General features: G+C 35.2%; 2 protein-coding genes across 2 annotated transcripts in view; both read right to left on the minus strand.

Moving 5' to 3' along the window:
• Positions 1-13,252, minus strand: part of LOC111051127 (neurexin-3-like) — a 304,920-nt gene extending 291,668 nt beyond the window's left edge. The window contains exon 1 of the mRNA XM_039427002.1: positions 12,594-13,252. Within this exon, the coding sequence (XP_039282936.1) occupies positions 12,594-13,190 (597 nt within the window). The 5' untranslated portion in view covers positions 13,191-13,252. The remainder of the gene's footprint in view (positions 1-12,593) is intronic.
• A 4,787-nt stretch (positions 13,253-18,039) lies between these two features.
• LOC111058912 lies at positions 18,040-18,717 on the minus strand. Its single transcript, XM_022346492.2, has one exon. The coding sequence runs from the start codon at positions 18,715-18,717 to the stop codon at positions 18,040-18,042; it is 678 nt and encodes a 225-aa protein (XP_022202184.2).
• Between the last annotated feature and the right edge of the window lie 3,831 nt (positions 18,718-22,548).

Consider the following 22,548-nt stretch of genomic DNA (forward strand, 5'->3'; position numbering starts at 1 on the left):
TAAATTATGCATGAGTGATACAGACTCATTGCTATATCATATCAAATCAGATGATATCTATGCAGTTATCAAACAAAATCACCAACATTTTGATACAAGTGCTTACCCCACCACTCATTGTTGTTATAGCCAATTAAATCGTGGTGTACCTGGTACATTTAAAGATGAACTTTCTAATTTTCAAATAACTGCTTTTTCGGGTTTACGGACGAAAGTTTACAGTTTTGAATATATTCTAAGCAGCATCAGCATAAATAGTAGTAGTAGTAGTAGTAGTAAGGATTTAGCAAGTAGTTGTAGTGAGGATTTAGCAAGTAGTTCTTCTAAAATAATGAGTAAACATACAGCTAAGGGTGTAGCAAGAACGGTTATAGATAATAAACTGAGGTTTGATATGTATATGAAATGTCTGACAGATAGATCAATACAATGCGAATGCTTTTCATAATTACGTAGTTATTCCCATGATATTTATCAGATAAGATTTACAAAAATTGCATTATCACCATTTGATACAAAGAGATATATTGAATCAAATGGAATAGAAACAAAAGCGTGGGGTCATTATTCAATAGAAGAGAGAAGAATAGAAGAAGAAGATGGAGGCAGCGGCTAGAGTTAAAGCAGTGAGAGAGAGAGAGAGAGAGTGTATGGGAGAACAAGCAGCAGCTGCTGTTGTGTGTAGAGAAAGTGGTTATCACAAGCAACAAGTGGTCAGTGTTGTGTGACGAAGAAGAAGAAGAAGAAGGATTGCTGTTGGCAGGTGAGCTGAACTCTAGTAAAACACACGCACGCACGCACACGACGTGCAGTAGTAGAAGAAACAAAACCAATTTATGATGACAGATTTGCAACACAAAATTGCACAAGAATTACATCGGCCAGCAAGAAGGAAATTTACATACATAATTATATACTAAAAGGAATTAAAGATCTCATTCAAATTGATTTAATAGAGATGCCAGAATTTGCTAAAGCAAACAATGGTTATCGTTATGTGTTAATTGCTATTAATTGTTTTTCACGTTATGCTTTTGCTGACCCATTAAAAACTAAAACAGGAAAAGAAGTTGTACAAAAATTAGCGCGAATATTACAGTTGAATAAAGGTATAAAAAATGTACAAAGCGATTTAGGTTGTAAATTTTACAATAAAGATGTTAAACAACTATTCGATAGATTACACATTAATCATTACAGTGTATTTTCTGAAATTAAGGCAGCTTTTGTAGAAAGATTGAATAGAACATTAAAAACAATTTTGTATAAACGACTAACTGCTAGTGGCACACAAAAATGGTTGAACATTTTGCCAGACATTGTACATAAATATAATAACACTATTCATTCCTCAATTGGCATGACACCGGCCAGTGTTACACAACGCCATGAAAAACAGTTGATCATGTTACAATTGAAAAAGAATAACAAGCAATCACATACAGTTTATCGTGCAAAGTTTGCATTAGGTGACGTAGTGCAAATAAGTAAGTTTCATCAGGTTTTATAAAAGTTTTAGATTAAATTGGTTGCCAGAACTGTTTATAATACATGCTGTTTATCCTACACAACCGCAAACCTATGTAATACGCGATCCTAACAATGAAATCATACAAGGACGATTCTATAGTGAACAATTGATGAAAACAAAATTATCACCATCTGAACAAAATACATATTTGGTTGAACAAATAATACAAAAATCTAAGAATAAATGTCTTGTTAAATGGTTAGGTTTTGATATGCCAAGCTGGGTAGATAAGACAGATATTATCACTCCAACTGTACAGAAACAACGTGCAAAAAAATAGCAAACACTAGCAGTTATCATCAATAATATTGTTTCAGATATGATAGAAACATAATGACAGAAGCGGCGGCGGGCCCACTGTTGTGTTTTTTGCTGAATGGTAACAATTCGTCTCATGTTATTACTAGAATTATAGATCTATTGTGTACACTAAAAGCAATGTGTGTAACACGTGCTGATATCGAAAAATGTTTTTTAGTAAACTTATTTGAAAAAAACACACAAGAAAGTGAATGTGTTGATGATGATGATAAGTTTCATTTAAGTATATGCTCCCATAACAATGTATTCTTGAAAGAAGCAAATCAAAACGGATTTGATGAGGTTGATACTTGTATTTGTGCTCAATTCTCTATGTCACTGAACATACTTTACTCACAGATTAAATCAACAAAGTTCAATTTAGATGATGATAAAGAAAACATATTCATTTATACTTTAGACAATTGTATGTCAAAGGCAAATCTCGATTAGTGTGTGAAATTTGCTGTAATAATTATTAGCTGAAATACTGTCAATATTTGTATTCTTTTGCAAGTAGAAGATGAAATTCGTTGTAATAATTATTAGCTGAAACACTGTCAATATTTTTATTCTTTTGCAAGTAGAAGATGAAATTCGTTGTAATAATTATTAGCTGAAACACTGTCAATATTTTTATTCTTTTGCAAGTAGAAGATGAAATAATTCTTAGCTGGTGCACGACAGATATTGTCTTGTCAATTATTATCTTGTGTTAATAAAAGCTGTGTGTGTAAATCTGATCATTGTGTCTATGTTTTCTTCATCCACAAACCATTTGTAGTACGTAGCAGCAGTAACCTAACCAGTATAGTTGTTGTGCAGATGCGCATGTGTAAGCAGCAAGTGCAGCAGCAAGAGTTGATAAAAATAGTAGTTATTATGTCAGCAGCGGTGGTGCCACCAGCAGAAGCAGCAGCATCAATAGCAATAGTTAACTTTGATAATCTTATTGTAGATTCAAAACAAGCAGACAAAGCTTGTCTAGATAGAAAAAAGCATGGAGAATTTTTACCAAGTTCAGCTAGAATTCTAATTTGCGGTGCATCAAATTGTGAAAAGACAAATGTACTGCTGAATTTGATATTTGATAAGAATGGATTAAAATTCAAAAACTTATACTTGTTCAGTAAGTCATTGTATCAGGAAAAGTATAAGTTATTGGATATTGTTTTTTTCAAAACTCAAGTGTGTGAAATATTATAAATCTGACAACATTGAAAGTATACCACAACCGAATGATGTTGACAATCATTCACTGTTGATATTCGACGATTTGAATGATATACGTGTGCCGCAAATACGTAACTTTTTCATAATGGGCAGACACAAAAACATAGATTGTGTGTATTTGATTCAAAGCTATGGTGCAATTCCAAAACATCATATTAGAGGCAATGCAAATATGCTTATTATATTCAAAATGGAAATGCATAATTTAAAATTAGTGTTTAGAGATTTTGTTGGATCTGATATGACATTCATTGCATTTAGAAAACTATGTTCAGATGTATGGTAAAGCGGAAATCATAGTTTTATTTCAATTTTTACTGAGTGTAAAACTGATGCTGGTAAATATTGTAATTGTCTTGGTAAGTATATTGATCCAAGCTTGTATAGCAGCAGCAGTACCAACTAACATGTGTCAATTCTCATCATTTGTTGTTGAGTCAGTGTAGATGAAAGAGCTATACTCTAATAGCAATATGCGTAAATTTAAATCAAAGAGAAAAAAATACAAACAAAATAGATGACGAGGACAAGAACATGCACGCCAACAACGTCATCATCATCATCATCATTGTCAGTCTAGTAAAGTGATTGACAGGATAAAAGGTTCGCGTGAATCAATTATTCATAAGCATAAATCATTAACTAGTATGATTAGGGAAAATGATACAATTCGACAAAAATCATTAGAACCAATTGTCAATCCACTAAAAGAATATTGAAAGATACACTTGTACAACAACATCAGCAGCAGCAGCAGCAGCAGATGGCTGACACTAGAAGCAGACTTGAAGAAGAATCATAGGAGGAGGAGGAGGAGGAGAAGGAGGAGGAGGAGGAGGAGGAGGAGGAGGAGGTGGAGGAGGAGGAGGAGGAAAAAGGTAAAATGGAGGATGAGGGGGAATGATTGAATAGATCTAATGTGGGTGATATCTTGAATAAGACAACAATACAAAATGATTTCATTGATGAGTATATATGCGAATTTCTTAAGGAAAAACTAAATAATTGTATATCTTATGGTATATGTTATGATAGTAACAATAATGAATACTTTATGGGTACAAAGGAAATTATTATTGACAATGCTAATTTAATTATCGACAATAATAATAAATATCGTTTAACAGTTGGTTTGTGTGAACTTCTCTTTAAAAAACAGCCTGACATGAAAATGTACACCGAACATGATTTGATAAAATATTGAAATATACTACAGCTAACATCTGCTCATTTAGATCATCGTGGATATGTTAAAAGAAATAAAGGCTACAAATCACAAATTATTCAATCTTTATTCCCATCAGCAAGTAGGAAAACAAAAAAAATATTGAGGAAGAACATTGCTGGTGATGCGGCTGCTGCTGTTAGTGGTATGGGTTTTATAAGAAATGAATCTACTAGTCGACAATATGTCTATTGGGATGATCCAAATGAACTGATTGACAGATTAAATATTCTAATTTCATCACAGCAGGCAGGAAATAGATCACATACTGTTGAAATAGCTTCAATTATTGAAGAACTCAAAGAAAGTGGTATTATATTAGGTGGTGGCAGCAGCAGCAGTTAGTATGTGTTCAACACTTGACAGAGATGGCAAGTAGTACTGTGAGTAGTAGTACAATGGATCGCTTTGGTCAAACACATCATGTGTTTAATAGTAATAATACAGCAGCAGCAGCAGCAGCAGCAGCAGTAAACAGTGGTTTTGAATCAACATTGTCGTCGTTAGTGGCAGCAAGTAGAGAATATTTAGACAGTAAACTACTTGAAATATCATCAAATATATTTACTAAATTACAGTCAGATCCATTGTTGGTTAACAGACAATACTTGGACAGTAAATTACAGGAAATTTCAACAAATATATTCAATAAACTGCAGACTGATCCATCACTGCTGGTAAACAGTCAATACTTGGACAGTGAATTACAGGAAATTTCAACAAATATTTTCAATAAACTGCAGTCTGATCCATCACTGCTGGTTAACAGACAATACTTGGACAGTAAATTACAGGAAATTTCAACAAATATATTCAATGAACTGCAGTCTGATTCAACATAATCATTAGTAAATAGAAAATATCTAGACAGCAAATTACTTGCAATATCAACTAATATATTCCAAAAACTACAGGCTGATTCAATTACAAAGAAAGTGTTTGAAAGTAAATTACATACAATGTCTGATATATTGAAGGAAATAGCACAGCAAAAACAGAATTTTGATTTACAATTGAAAACCCTATCAAAATCAATTGATGATGAAATTGAAGTAAAGTATGTTAGTAGGTCGTTGTTTGATCAAAAATCAGATGAATTGAAATCATTATGTGAACAACAAAGTAAGAACAATAGTTTGAAACATGTTGATACAGATTTGCTAGATAGGAAATTGACAGATTTAAAAGAGAATCTACTCACACAAACTGAAAATAACTATATTGAGAAGCAAGAGTTTAATCAGAAGGTACTCGAAATACAAACTGCAATTAATGCCATGTTTGTAGACATGCATAAGCAACTTGATGGTAAACATTTAGCACTAGGTGACAAATTAAAAGTTGACATTATGCAGATGATTATGAAGGGTGAGGATTTTCAGCATTATTTACATGAACAGCTGTTCAACTTTTCATACTATTTGATTGCACAATATGTCAAAAAGAGGTTCATCTTTGACATGAGTGAAGCTAGACAGCATAATTTGGATTCTGATCAGGTACAAGAGTTGTTTCTGGAAAGAATGTTCAGTGGAAGGAGACCACCAGCAGCAAATGATACAAAAAGAAAGAAATATGACTGGGGAGTAGATGACTAGTAGTAGTGATTTAAATAATAAAAAAAAGCAAGCTAGTAGTAGTAGTTGTGAGTTTTGCTCAGTTGAAATTGCAAATCTGAGATTTTAAATATCTGAGATATCTGAGATTCAATATATATATATATATATATATATATATATATATATATATATATATATATATAATATATATATATATATATATATATATATATATATATATGAATGTGGGTTGTGCACCTGCTGCTGGTCAACAAAGAAAGGGGACAAAATGGCCGTCCTATTGGTATGGGTGTGACAGGTGCACCTTCTGCTGGTCAGGAGAACAAGCCTTCCTATTGGTGGGGCATGACAGGTGCACCTGCTGGTCAACAAAGAAGGGGAACAAGCCTTCCTATTGGTGTTGAGGCGTGACAGGTGCACCTGCTGGTAAACAAAGAAGGGGAACAAAATGGTTGTGTGTTCCCTCCTATTGGTGGTGGTGGGGGGTCTATTGGTGGGAGGAGCCTTCCTATTGGTGGGAGGCCTGACTCATGGGCAGGGGGGCCACCATTTTGCACATGGTGGGGGACAACATGGGGAAATCCACCATTTTGGACACACCCCCTTGCTACCTATTGGTTGGGGGAAAGGCTTTGGTGGGGGGCAAAATGGCCAATACTAGGGCTGGGGTGGTGGAGGAGGGTGTGGTGGGGGGAAATCCGCTATTTTGGCCACGCCCCCTTGCTTCCTATTGGTTGGGGGTGTGGCCAAAATGGTCGACACTATGGCTGGGGGGGTGGTGGGGGTGAAGGTGGCGGGGTTTTAGGCCACGCCCCTCGTCTCCTATTGGTCTTGTGCAGAACTCTCAAATCTACACTACTTGGAGATTTGAAGTGCATTTGTACAGTTTTTTTTCTGTTGATTATGAGATTTCTGTCATGGGACCATTTTTGAATTCTGTTTTAATCAAACTGTATCAAATGCTCAGCCACTTTTAAATTGTTCAATCAGCTACTTTTGAATCCAACAATCAGAGCTGTATCGTCAACATACATTAATACATCTCCATGTCTGATTACTTTGGAAATTGAATTTACATAGATATTGTACAAATTGAGACCTAAAATGTTTTCATGCGGAACCCCAAAATCGTCACATTTATATAACCAACTGTGATTGCCCCCTAGGTTTACCATAAAGTGTCTATCACTCAAATAGCTCTCAAACAATTTCAATACATTGCCAGTAATTCCAATATTAAGTAATTCTTCAAGAAGTATCCTATGATAAGGTGTATCATATTGATAACAAATAATCACAAGTTCACAGTTAAGGAGAATGCTGAGTTTCTGCATGTTAATAACGAAGGTAGATCTTTGATTATTCTAGAGGCTTTAGAAATAACAAGAGTAATTAAGGAATAAAAAATTAAGGAAAAATTCCCTTGGATAGTTTAAATGACCAGATTCATTTCAACCAATACAACACTACGAATTTAGTTTTATCATAAAATTGTAAGCATACTTTATTCAATAGTTTTTCCATATACATATTTGTTTTATTTTAGCTTTCAAACTTGTTTTTTATTTTGTACTGGAAGTAAATTTTGTTATCATGGCGATTCTTTTGCTTAAGCCGCCATCTTGTCAAACCGTTGAGTGGGAGGAGACTGTCTAGCTGGGCCAATGACAGGCGTTCATGCCCTTGACCAATAGCAGTACTCGCCTACTAGTATAAATTCTGCTGCTCTTGTATTTAGTTTTAGTTTATCAGAGATTGACAATGGTGTAATAACCGAAACCGGTCTTTCCAAGTATCAATAAATCTGTGGTTTTTTGACAATTTCTTAGTCTTTTTCATTCAACATAATATCTGTCATTCAGGAGAGAGTTTATTTTATGTATAAAATTCACTAGAAGTGACTCAGTGAATTTTCCTTTTTGGAATCCATACTGATAATTGGAAATAATATTGTTCTTGAGTATGTATTTATTTAATTGTGTTAATAAATATTTTTCAAAAAAAATTTCTGGTACTGAAAATTTAGAGATTGGTCTGAAGTTATTGAAGTTATCACGTGCACCAGATTTATGAATTGGTTTAACTATTGAAATCTTCAGGGAGTCGGGGAAAATGCCTTTTAAAATAGATAGGTTGATCATGCGGCAAAGAGGAGTCTTCAATGGTTTGCAATTCCAATACTCCTATATCATCATATCCAGGGGATTTGTTTTTATCCATATCATGAACTATTTGTTTAATGTATTGAATAGTAGCTTGTCTTAGATAAAAGTTGTGATTAGGTGGGATTGAAACAGTCATCAAGAATTGTTGGACATAAATGGGAAGTATTTCTAATATTTGTTATGAAGGAATCCGCGAAGGCTGAGCAAATTTGGTCTGGATTTGAGAATTTGTGAGAGAAATCTTTAAGGATTCTATTATCTGAGACGTCAGACGTCAGATGTCTCACTACAATGAAGTCATTCTACATTCTCCGCAGATCAGTTATTGTATGTCACTCAGTCAAACAACAAATGAAGCCAAACTACAACATCATCCTAGTTGAATAATTATCACCAATAATTATTATTTCCAAACCAGTGACGGTGATGCCACAGAACAGAAACATTCAGGATTCATCAATAAATAATCTGCCTCTGCCACACAGTTGGTTGCCAGAAAATTTGCATTCCACTATTCAATCAGCATTCCTTATAAATAACCTCAATATTTCTCATTTGAACAATGCTGACAGTATGAACTGAATGTCACTATACATTTGCAGTGCGGCGGCATTCAATGAAGGGATCAGTCCCTTCCATCTCCTGGTTTGATTTGTCCATTGCACAAACCACAGTGCAGTGTGACCGCAGCGATTTTGTAACGTGATTTCTTGAAATCAAACGGATTTGCCTGGAATGAGACCCGGGGGTGAATCGGCAACATTGTTCGCTCCCAATCCCGCCGCTTGACCCTCTGATCACCCTTCCTCTGTGGAGGAACTCAAATTTTCCCGACAAGCAACCAACTCCAAACCGCTCCAATATCGACTTTGACTCCCTACACTTCACATATACCCTTCTACCGACCCCACCCTCCACAAAACAAACCCTCCCCCACCCGATGACAATCGAAAATCGCCTCACTCCCTTCTCGACTCTGACATATCACTACTGACAAAGGCAGCCATTAGCCGAACATTCTATTGTCTTTGGAGCGTTCGCAACCAACACACCCGATAACATAAGCTCCATTTGTCAGATTATAATGAGCTACTTCCAGCCGAGCTTCCGTTCCTGTATCAACTGTCGGCACACATATACACGTGTCATCGTCAAATTACAAGAATAATGCGATATGGAGTGTGGATGAAATGAAATTTGGGCAATTGGATCTGAAATCTGAAATTGACTATCGGTTATAGTTGTGTTTTTTTTTGTGAGAAGAGAACTGAAGAAATTAATTGAGATAGAATTGATTTTAACAGAATGTTACAGTTTAGGTCTTACAATTTTCCCGTAGTTTGATATCCATTTTGGCCATGAAGAAGAAAAGGTGAACAGTAGAGAGAATTTGAGCCGAATATTTTTTTTATTCTGTAAGAATGCTTCAGATGAAGATAGGAGAAGTCGTATATGCTAACTAATGAAATTTTGAAAAATGATGAATAATCAGTTTAGAATAGTACATTGAAGGATGAATATTATAGAATGAAAACCGGGTAAATGTAAATCTATTGTTTACATCTACTTTTTTATTAGTAGCCTAAGAGTAGCTGGGTGATGTGAAATATCATTCTAATGGTGGGTGATATGAAAAAAAGATAAACTGAAAATTCATGAAATTATCATTATCTTAAACTTCTTTGGTCAACTGTGTTCGTTTGATGAGAAATAATGAATCGATCAACTATCTACTTAAACCAATGAAATAAATATAGTGAATTAACTATTGATGGAGCATGGAGTGGGATGAAAGATAATATAAAGAGTCAACGGAATGTTACTTATAGAAAATATTCCAGAAATAAGTAGGAATACGTTCGAACATGAATGTATCAACTGATTAAAATAAATAAATGGATGAAATTGAGAAGGATAAAAACAGGGAGTACAAAGAACAACCCCCTTATTGATCAATTGACAATACTGTATTAGAAGCCTTTATTTTCCCTGTAGTTTCCAATTGATCAAAAAGGGGGTTGTTCTATTTTCAAATATCCTTCTTTGATAGAGAAGGTTGAACCTAAATAGATGGCTCGATTAAGCTAGCAGGCTTTTTTACAAAACTGCTACCACCAGTGATTCATCATTTACGATGATGATTGTTCTCTTGGACTTTACTCTTTTCACATCAATAGTGATACTTTAACTCAAGTTGCATACAACGTCAAAGGCTCAGGTATGTCAGTAGGCCAATACGTTTTGCGGTCTATTTTTATAGTTTTAAACCGCATTCCGAGTTGAAAAACGCTGTGGTTAGGTAACTCACGTACGCGTGACATGTAGTAAAGCCAGCCGTCAAGTCCTCAGCGTGTGCAACAATAAAATCGATTTTTGAATCTGGGCCACGAAGTAGCTAAGCACAATGTGTTCTTAGCTACTGTGGACTTGTAAGACTACAAGCATTCAGCTACTGTGGAAACAAGCACAGACGTCTCCAAGGTTATGAGCCGTGATGACTACAGGCTTCGTAACCTTTCGTATTATTTCTCTCATTCGACAAAAATTCATTTGAACTTTGTAAAAGTTGATGTGGCATAATTTGGAGCAAATCGTTACTGAAACTTTCAAAGAGGGTAATGACCAAGTGGACGGTGACCTAACTACTCTTATAGTTTTGAAAAGTACATGCCTCATAACGTTGGAGTACTTGTGGGTGATTAATACAGTATGTTGTATTATAAATATCAGTTTAGTGTTGTATTTCAGTATATTACAAGCTACTTCAACATTTATTCCTTTCAACATTGAAAAATGATTTATTATAAGACCATTCTGAATTTGTTCTATTTGAAATATATAACATGAGGATTGACGATATTGAACAGATACGAGTACCAAAGAGATTTTTCCATCTATTAAGAATTTTCATCAATTAATGTAATGATTTCAATCAACTGTCATGGAAGAAGAGTCAAACTGACGTTATTGGTTGAATAATACTTCAAGATAATGATCGAAGCTTAAGAAGACTCCCATTTTTATCTACAATTTTTTTATGAGCATACAACCACAGATGTTTCATTGTTTTAAATGATAACTTGAATCCATTCCATCATAATAATAACCCATCCATTCAGTTCAGAAGAAAGTTTGTAATGACAATTGTATTTTTCTTCTGATAAGATAAAACAATAGTTAGTAATAAGATAATTTAGTAAATCAATTGTCTGCATGATAAGTAAGAAAAGGTGACATCGTGGTTGATATTTCCATATCTTATAAAATACTTGAAATTGTTATAACGACTTCATAGTTGAATTTAAAAAGTTAAATTTTTGTGTAGTATTCCAAGCTGTTATTTTTTTATTCTAGAATCCTCATTAGAATGGCACAGTCTGAATTTTTTTAGACTATTGTATGGTTTGTATCACAAGTTCATGGATTGAAAACTTTTGTATAGGTTGCATAAACTTTAATAAATCCAGTCGACAATTTTTTACTGGAGTTAATGTCATGTTTACAAAGAAAAGAAAAATAATGAGATTGAAGAGGAAAAATAATGAGATTGAAGAGGAAAAATTAAAGTTAAATGAGAAGGTTTACAGTATAGGGGAATGAAACTGGAGAATTCCTGAAATTTTCAAGCATAAGATTCTGAACTTTTGCAATTTTCTTAAATCAATATCAAAATGTAATTGAATGACAAAAAAAAGAATAATAAAAAGTGAGAGAACGAATTATTGCCAAAAAAAACATAGGAAATGTGATAAGAATGGAAGAAGTAAAATAGTAATATTCGAATTCGAAACACATGTTTCTAATCCGAGTTAGAAGAAAATAGCAGCAAAATCGGCATTCAGATTTCAATTGGCAATTCAAAGATTTTTATCAGATCAAAACTGGAGGATTCATCACTCTGAGATAAATAAAAGAATAGAACACCAAATTGTGAGATATTCATTGAAATAATAAATGAAGAGTTTTGTCAGTACTTTTTCATTAATTATGGGAACATTATTTCTATTGGAATATTTTAAAAAAGGCAATAATTTTCATTGCAGGAGAGTAACCAGAGAGAGTTATCAGCTATTGAGACAACGGTAATTTCTTTATCTATATCCTTTCAAGTCAAATATTCAAGTAATAACCACAGTCCAAATACAACATTCCATTAACTTGGTCCCAGTTGTGCGTACTGACGAGATCAATGCCACGTGAACCAATAAATTGAAACACATCAACTAATCAGTCGACAATACCATGACTCCATTTTACGGTGGTTAAATCACTACTTTTAACTAATTCAAATTATCTAGAACGTTGTATTTGGATTTTACATGTTTCACATTCAAATATTTCCTACTGAGGAACATCTCCGTTCAACTTGTGCTACTAGACATTAGTCTAAAACATTTCGAAGACATTTTTCATATTTTAGTTTTGGATGTAACTTTGTGAATGTAACTAGCTTTTGAGTATCAAAATGAGCAAGGTTTCAACGACAAAATTCGAGTGAATAAGGCTAGCACACTGAGAGTGAAAATAAGATGCAGATGCGATTTGTGGTGGATGCTTACCTTGTGGTCGTTCATCTTCATTTCCTGGCGACGCGGTACGGCGACCTCCTCATCGGCATACACGAGATTGCGGATGGCACCGCCGAAGCGTGGCTCAAAGATGACGCTGGGCAGAGCCAACAGAGTCAGCTTGGAACTGTACCATGCGGGCATGCCTCCGACATACACGTCCGAATTGGAGGCGAGGCGTCCAAAGAAGAACTCCTTGCCGCGGGAAGTGCGCTCCTGGGTGACGGCGTCGACAGTGAGTGAGGTGCGCTCACCGTCTCGCTTCACCTTCACCTTGTGCCAGTGGCCATCGTGCAGGTCGCGGCCCACCGTGATGATCTGCGCGCCACCCCCGAGGTTGTACCTCAACCGCAACGCGCCTTCCACCAGTTTGATCTCGAAAAAATCATACGTGCCTCCGTCATCTGTGTACAGCAAGAGTCCGTTAGCGTTCTCAGTTTTGAATTCTAGTTCGAGTGTGCCGTTGAGCGCGGCGTTCCATTTGCGGAACTGGGCGAAAGACGTCTGTGAGCCTTCGAGCACAAAACTGGCAGCTATGCCCAGCAGGTGAGCTGCCAGCACCAGCTGCAGATGACAGGTCCCTCTCATGGCTGCCCCCTCACGACGAGCAGCCGTCGACGGCGAACCGACCCGCACACAGACATGCTCTGCACTGGCAACTGTCATGGCCGCCCTCGCACCTCTGCCCTCTGCGCATGCGCCTCCCACCCTCCACGCAGCCATGCATCGTTCCAGGCGCGATTTTCCACCCTCCACTCATTCTAAACTCCCCCTCCCCTTCCCAAACCACTGCCACACTACTAAATGATCAGCAACAAATTGCACCAACATAATCCACGTGTCTTAATTTCTCTAGCACAATATACCAGTATTCCAGGTATTACCACAAATAAGAGAAGAGGTTGGTTCATTGCATTACTAATGGAATCATGGTGAGTCATGTTATAATATCTATTCATTTATTTATTTATTCATGGAGACAACAGGTAAAAACCCCATTTTGCCTCCTCCACACTATACAATAATTTCCAACATAATACAATTTTCAATAAAAAGATGATAGAAAATATGAGAAAATAATAAATTATAAAAATAGCTAATCATAAAATTAAGAGAATGAAATAAGACGAAAAATAGAAGAAATATACAGTCGTATATAGAATAATAGAACTACATTAACTGAATTCAATAAGAGGAAATGCACACATACCTCAGTAAACTATAATCATTACTAGTATATAGACAAGAGGAAAAAAAGTGTCTGTGTAATGTACTACTACTAGCCTTTATGAGGATAATTGAATAAAAGAAATGCAAGCGCAAATCACGAAATTATGGACCACATACTACAAGACTAAATCATATGAAAACCTTCGGAATTTGGAGAGGGAGAACCAGAAGATGTCCAAGTGCTCTGAATAAGTATTGAAAATTCTTTGAGCTCTACTTAAAGGAAAGTTATAATGTCTTACCGTTCTGGAGCGAGAAATATGAAATGAAAATCCAGAACGACGAGCAATGGTATTTATATATATGTTAATTTTAGAAAGCAGGTAGGAAGAATCAATTTTATTATTTAACAGATTGTACAGAAAAACAAGTATTTTAACATCACGTCTTACTTTCAGTGATTTAATATTGAACATACTTCTGAGGGAGTTGGCTGGGTAATCAAAGGGACAGAAAACCCTGTGCTTTTTATAATACATACATCTCAAAAATTTGGTTTGCAAGCGTCTAGAAGGTGAATCTGTTCATTATGATAAGGATTCCATACTTCGCATGCATACTCTAATAGACTCCTCACAATTGATTTGTATAAGAGTAGCAGAGGTACTACATCAGTGAAGGGCGAGCATGTCCTCAAAATGAAACCCATCTGTTGATTGGCTCTGTTAACTATGTAATCAATATGTGAATTGAAAGAAAGGTCTGGGCTGAATACTACTCCAAGGTCCTTGAACGACTCCACCTTTTCCAATGGAATACCATTTATAAAGTATACACCTGCATGAGTGGAGGACTGCCTAGTGAAACTCATGAATTTATATTTATTCACATTCATTTTCAGTCCATTTTCATCACACCATCTAGACAGACTATCAATAGCCCTCTACAAATCATAGCAATCTCTTTGATAATTGATTTCTTTATATAAATTTACATCATCTGCATACAGAAGGCATGAAGATTCTCTGATGGTAGATGGTTGATCATTAATAAACAAAAGAAATAGAAGTGGACCAAGGTTAGAGCCCTGAGGAACCCCTGATGTACACTCAAAGCATTCTGATTTGAAATTGTGAATCTTGACATATTGTATTCTTGCCTCCAGATAACTCTGTAGAAGATTAACCATTGTTACACAAAATCCTAACACTTTGAGTTTCCATATCAGAAGTCTATGATTTATGGTGTCAAACGCTTTTGATAGATCTGTAAAGATAACATCTGTACGACCTCCATGATCCAAAATTTGTGAAACCTCACTACTAAACACTATAAGATTGGACACAGTTGAGCGACCAGGCAGAAATCCATGTTGCTCAGGTGCAATAATCCTCTGACACTGCTTATAAATAATCGAATGCAGGAGCTTCTCAAAAACTTTCGAAAAACAATTCAAAATGGATATTGGTCTGTAGTTCTTAATATCATTCCTATTCCCAGACTTGAAAACAGGAGTAACTCTTGCAATCTTCCATTTTGAAGGAAATCTACCCAACCTTATAGCCAACTTAAAAATGAATTCTAATGGCTCTAAAAGGAGTGCAGCACAGCCCTTGACAATAAAGGTTGGAATCGCATCAGGACCCTCGGAGCAGCCCGACCTCAGCCCATTGATAGCAGACAGAATATCATTGGAAGAAACCATCCCAACTCCCCCATCCAATAATGAGCACCCAGACACCTCCGGAATCCCCATTGGCACATCAGGTGTATCAGCCTCATACACAGATTGAAAGTATTTAGAGAAACCATTAACTATATCAGCCCCAGAGTAAGACTCTCCGTCCAGTGTCATGGTTGACTCCACAAAAGAAGTTTTTCTTTTTGAATTGACGTATTTCCAGAAATATTTTACATTATGTCGTATTCCAATATATAACTCTAATCAAATACGCCTCATAAGATAGTGTAATATTCTGTTTTTCAGGGATGCGCGTAAAGTTTTAAATTCATTATCATGATAAGGCGAAGTTCTTCTCTTTCTTGAGCACTTATTTTTTATTTTCAAATCTGATATGATATCAGATGTAAACCAAGGAGGATACTTATTATTTGATATATTCAACCTCTTCCTTGGAATAAATTCATCAACATTTTTGTGAAGTACTTCATAAAAATTATCTACAGCAGAGTCAACATCACCACAACGAAAAACAGAGTCCCAACTGGAATCGCGGAGTCCGCAATAGAGGCCGAGATAGTCCCCCTTGGAATAGTCATACGAATATTCGGGTGAACGATTTGAGTCGAGCTCTGACACCTTCACCGCATATGAGGCTTCCACACATAATGCAGGGTGATAACAGTCTTGAGGAAGGAGTGGATCATCGCATCTCACTACATCAACTGGGAAGTTGCTCAAAACAATATCCAGTGTTCTACCGAGCTCATTTGCACTGAATTATAAGAAATTAGATCATAGAATGACATTAAATGACAAAGAAATTTTGCTTTGCATGAGCCAGAAGAGAGATCATAAGTATCAGAGCTAATTTCGGGTAAATTGAAATCACCAATAATCATTAAATTTCCATTGAGTAAGCTATTCAAGGATTCAATGTATTCACAGTAACCAAGAAAAACATTTGACGGAGTGGAAGGTGGCATATGAACACAGCATTTATATGATAATTAGTTGAATTTGATTTAAGTTTAACCCCTACGGAATCATAACAATAATAATCATTATTTACAGATAGCTCACTACAGGGCTCCGATTGCAATGATCTTCTCACTGCGATAAGTACTCCACCCCCCCTGCGACTGCCATCACCCCCTCCTCTATCACTCCGATAGACAGAGTAGCGGTCATCAAAAATTTCACAACTGATTATGCCGTTGTGGTCTCAGTCAATACTATCAAATCGTAATTTGCACTTAGAAGAGATTTATACAGATTCGAGGTTTTTGTACGTAATCCTCTAACATTTAGATAGTACACAGACAAAGAAGAAATTAATGACATATATGAAAAAGAGAAAAAAATGAAATAATATTATAAATACAAATAAATGACAAGAAGTAAAAAAAAAGATGAACAAAATAAAATATAAGTCGATCATCTCAGCCCACCGGTAAAAAACTGTTTTCAATATTGTAAAATATTAAAGACAAGAAAAAAAATTACTCTCCTTCGTTATTAAAGTTATCTCAGCAAACTGTTTTCCACATTGTAAATTATTAAAGAAGAATTATTATTAAACAAGAGAAATTACTCTCTTACGTTAAGGTTAATGTTCATATTACCTAAATCAGATTCTCAACCTTAATCAGCAAATAACTTGGGTCATCACCACTATTCTCCCCCCTTTACATTTCAAGAATAATAATAATTAAAGGAAAAAAATAAATTTTAAATAGCAGAACCTTTAATGAATAGAATACTAGATATTTGGTCTTCAGTATGGATAACCACCTTAGTACCACCACAACTACTCAGAAAGATTCTATAATAATGAAAACACCCATTGTAGAAGAAAACAGAGTGACTGCAATCTGCAATAAGATTAGAAGCAAGAACGAGAAATGTTATCGGAAGACCTAGCAATACTGTAATAATGAGAATGAGATAAAAATATTCGATAGTTCTCTTGATATACCGTGGTTGCAGACAGAAAAACATATAGGTAGAGCAGTTAGTGAATTGATAAGACTATACCACGCCCTGTTAAAATTTAACAAAGCGTGGTATAATTCAACAAAGCGTGGTACAGTCTTTTAATAGTACACTATTTAATAGTAAACGAATTCCAATATTTTTGTATTAATATAATACAGCCGTATAATCCATTACCAGGAACAATCAAACAATCCCTAGTACATTTATTTCCTTATTATTTGCTGTTCTATTAAAGGTTCCCTACCAATTTCTTTAAGATTGAACATTCATTTAATTATAAATTGTTTATCAATTTCCAGGACTCCAGATAGGAGAAGCAGTTATTTTAAATCACAGAAGCAAGACTCATAGAAAACATTCATTCGGTTGAGTTGATTATAACTCTATGTAGTTAAGTTGATAGCCGAGAGAAACAATGATAATAATGGATTAATAGTTGTAAAATTCTGATTGATTATTGATTAATGAATAAAAACAGATACGTGAAATCGAATAATAATACACTCTAGATTTGACACATTTCATTTCCGAAAAACAATATATATATATTATATGAGACCTACAATATAGGGAAAATAAATTAAATCTTCAACAATTGACTGTAGTTGGTACAGCTTTCAAGTCCTTCTCACATCGTACGGTATAGATTCTACCGTTCTCAACAATTCTTATCTTTATTGTACTAGTCTTGTCCACCCAAACATATTTGAAGCCAAATTCCTTTTGAAGTTTTCTAACTTTGGAGAGAAGTATTTTTCGTGGAGCCGTTAAAGACAAGTTTATATAAACTGGGTGGGTCTCACCTTGCATCCCCATGCGCCTGATCGACAGCTTGTTAACACTGCGCTTTTGCTGCATAATCTCGTGAGCGATCGTGCGTCGAACAAACTTCACTATGATTGGTGGCGGATTTCGTGAATCAGGTCGCTTTTTAAGACGATGACAGCAGTCAATCTCTTCTGCACCTATCTGCACACCTACAGCTTGGCAAGTTTGGAGCACCACCTTTGAGACGACCTCCCGATCTGCGACTGGAATACCGTGTATTTCCAAAGTATTTCGTCTTCCACACTGCTCCAGATCGTCGGCTTGCATCGACAGGTCATCAATTTTCTGCTTTAGAGCTTCATTTTCAGTTTGCAGAGTCCTTATTATTTCCTGCTGAGATGCGATCAATTCTCCCTGTGTAACAAGAATTTCAGCGTTGTTGTCAAGTTTTGCATGACACGAACTGAGGGACTCTTGTAGTTTCTCGAAGCTGCTCATAACTTGCCGCTTGAAATCATTCAAGGCCTCAGTATACGGGTCCTCGGAGCCTGATGAATTGACGGAAGCACCAGCGCTGGAAGTTTTTACTGGAGTCGATTGAGCCTCAGTACCTCGCTGACTACGGTGACCCGCCAAACAGCAGTGTTTCCCGCCAACCGGTGACCCGCCAACATGTTATCACAGTTCTCATAATTCATGCTGTGTTGTTGGTATAAGTTGTAGTATATGGTAGGTAAATGGTATAAATAGTCTATTTAGAATAATTAGTATGAAATTTATTTTGGCTAATTTCTCATGTTCTGGTCGAGGAATCAACTGAGTATCATGAATTTAAAAGTGAAATCATTTTAATGTGAATTTTCATAAATCAAAATTGAATTGATTCAATCAATTTTACAATAATAATTGGCTTCCATGATATGATATGAATCCATCTCATCATTTAATCTAAATAATAATAATATCGAGTGACCTGGCTGGCTCAGGTCTGATGTCAAAGTTTTCAGGTCGCAACTGATCAATTTCAGGGCCTCTTACATGACCTAACGACTGCTTTTTAGGCAGCCGGGACCGATAGTGAAATAATTCATCATTTCGAAGAGAATTCATTCAATGCTCTATACACCTACGGTAAGCATTTATTTATAAGATGCATTGTTGAATAATAATAAGCTCTGAAAGAGCAAAAAGTTGCATAAAATCCTGTTATTTTAACAATTGCACACCTTCAACAGCGAATATCTCGGGAACTTTTGGGAATATCACAATATTCCACTGAACAAAAATAGTGCAGAGAATTTATCAAGCTTCATTTTTGAATAGTTAGTTATGTCGTTTGAACGCATTGTTCTCAAGATATGAGCGCGGAAGAAAAAGCTGAGAAATGCAACTATTAAACCACCCTCATCCCCTTAGCACATGAGTTGGGGATCGGGACTTTTGATATTTTCTCCTCCTAACTAGTCTTAACAAATGAGCCACAAATGGCGACCACGTGCTCTCCTAAAATTGAAGAATTGTAGATATCTGTTATTTGTTGTAACATGTGCTCTGACATATTGTATTTAAGAATATGAACGCTCGAAGAGCTAGAATAATAAAAAGAACCGTTTCTCGAAACTATTGAGAATACAGTTGGATTTCCTACCTAGGCAGACGACAGGGGTCATTATTCTTCTCAAAATAGTTTGAAACAAAATCAATTCTTTCATAGAAACTTGCTAACAATATTCTTAACGCTACTCACAGACACGTTTACAATAGAAACCACATGGCCTACTGTGTTTTGTGTTAACCCTTGTATATAGCTATTGTAACGCTCCTTGGGGGGTTCCTTGTTTTTTGACTTGAATAATGCCCCAGACGGAGACGTCACACAGGTATAAAATCTTACACTGAACCCTCAGTGCTGTAATCTCAAATTTATGAGTATGTGGATGAATTCTACAGAACAACAAACTGAGAGATTCAATATAAGATTTAATTTAATAGTCCAAATCGCGGGAGGCACAAACTCCTGCACACCCTTGATCTATCCCTATGAGAATAATATTCTTTGCAAGTATATGTCGTAGTGTAGCAATTGCTAAACACCAGATTCAGAGACCTTAAATTATTACCTGTATTGTGGACAGTGCACAAAATCAAACAGGTCGAGCAAGGAACTTGGTGCATATAATTTGCGGGATTGCGCCACTAATAAATTCCGACGGTCTAGGCTAGGTTTGATATACCAAATGCCGTTCGGAAGATACTTCGCGGACAGAATCTTTCCAAGTTTCAGGCTCTATTGTATGATTCTTTACGCTGTAACTGTTTCTGCTCTGTGGTAGGAACTTTTATTCCTGAGTCGATGAAGGGCACAGATGGAAGCTGAGATATTAGCAGGTAAGGACAGAGAACGTATGATCTCGATCTGACCCCACTTAATACCTCCACTTAGATCTGTTCCTTGAACCAAATTTGGATCAATTATTTCAATGATCGTTTTTGATCGGTGCTTAACAAGTACAAACGTGCCAAACACAAAATCTGAAGGGCTGAAGAAATAATCGAGCTCAGGAAGTGAAGTATTAAATTTGATATATAATTAGCAGTAATAATAATCAATAAACAGTACAGTTTCAAGATTGGATAAACAGGTTTTGAGTAATTTTCTGCTGATAGGCTTATTTGAATTGGTGCTATGATGCTGGGCTATCATGCATGTTCTTCTTACAAAGTTTAAAAATTCTTAAAGATAAATTATAATTCCAAATGATTCAACTAGAAAATATTACAATATGTGAAATTTAATCAAGGTCGTGGTTCAGGCAGATAAGGACAGTTAAACGACCACAAAACTTACAATTATAATTTAGTACACTAATAGCGCTTTCGACGTGGCCAGTTTATTTAGCGAAGTAAAATGGAAGTAATTTTTGTACTTTTCGAAGCGAAGGGTGGGGCCCCATAAAATAAAAAGAAAACTCACGTGATCCTTCTTGGTATGGTAGTTTCTTTGAATTAATTTAGATTCGATGGTTCGTCCAAACTTCAATCTTCAGCACATGGGAGATTTTTAATAAATCAATCATTCCCTTCACTAATAAAAAACGAATAATAAAATTTAGATTCATGAAAATAATCAATTGATAGAATAATTTTACAAATATAACGAATAATAATTATTGCCTCATATATAGGCTAACATTTAAAATACATAAATTTAACAAATAAGAATCTCACTAGAAAAATGGTAACTTTGAGAACAAGGTCTTTACAGTGAAGGCATTGAAAGCGAAGTAGTGTCTCTCTTCTCGAAAAACTCTTGCTGAGCAGTTCCGTCTTACTTAATTTGCATAGAATTTTGCTATTGGTGGAAATAGTATGACATACACATCACGTCAGAGATGAGTAAGAGAATAGTTCTTGCTTTACAATAAATAAACTTAAATTATCTGCCTTCCATTAGTAATTAACTTCTCTTCATATTTCTTCTTATTCAACATACAATGTATTACCGCATATGATAAGGCCTTTTCTAGTTGCTGATAACAAAAATAGAATATCTTGTTTGAATATCATCCCTTTTTGGTGTCATTTTTCTGACCTATGATTGGCCTACAGAGATTTTTACATCAGTCCATGCGGTTGATTCTATAATAATCATTATATAATATTGATATTTCATACAAGAGATTCTTATTACATTAATAAATAACAAAAATGAATTATTACAATTCTTATCAATGATAATGCGCGTATCATGACCATGCTCGCTTTTATAATATCTAACATGTTGTATATTTCTATTATTAACTATTTCAACAATAATAGATATATTTTTATTTTGAAACTCTTATCCTTATTACAATAACTATTGGTTTTTAGAAGTGATTATATTATCGTTTGAAACGTAAGTTCAGCAGTACAAATAATTCATTTTGACTAATGTCTTGATTGCATTTAAAACTGCTGTTCACTAACATAAACAAAGTTGTAAACTCCAAATTTGATGGTTGACTATAAACAATTTACAAATTATTTGCAATAAATTATAATTTTCAATAAATAATTCTTCCAAAATATGCCGTATAGAACGGTGCTCTTATCTCAGTCACAGCTGTTGTTAAGTGTAATCTTCATTGCTATCAGGTAACAGTACATTTGATACTCTTCCTAGCCTTTGACAATAATAACGTCTTTTATTTCTTTGATTTATTTTATTTTATGGTCTCAATAATTTTAAGATGTCACACTATAGCATAAGTTGATGGCAGGTAAATGTAGATTGCATATAGCAATACAGATATATAGTTATGAGAGTAGTAGAATATAGATATTATG

The sequence above is a fragment of the Nilaparvata lugens genome, chromosome 4, assembly GCF_014356525.2.
Source record: "Nilaparvata lugens isolate BPH chromosome 4, ASM1435652v1, whole genome shotgun sequence".
Lineage (NCBI taxonomy): Eukaryota > Metazoa > Arthropoda > Insecta > Hemiptera > Delphacidae > Nilaparvata > Nilaparvata lugens.

What these genes read in the sequence shown, in the direction of transcription:
- LOC111058912 (XM_022346492.2), bottom strand. Translation starts at nt 18,717, where the DNA reads ATGAGCAGCTTCGAGAAACTACAAGAGTCCCTCAGTTCGTGTCATGCA.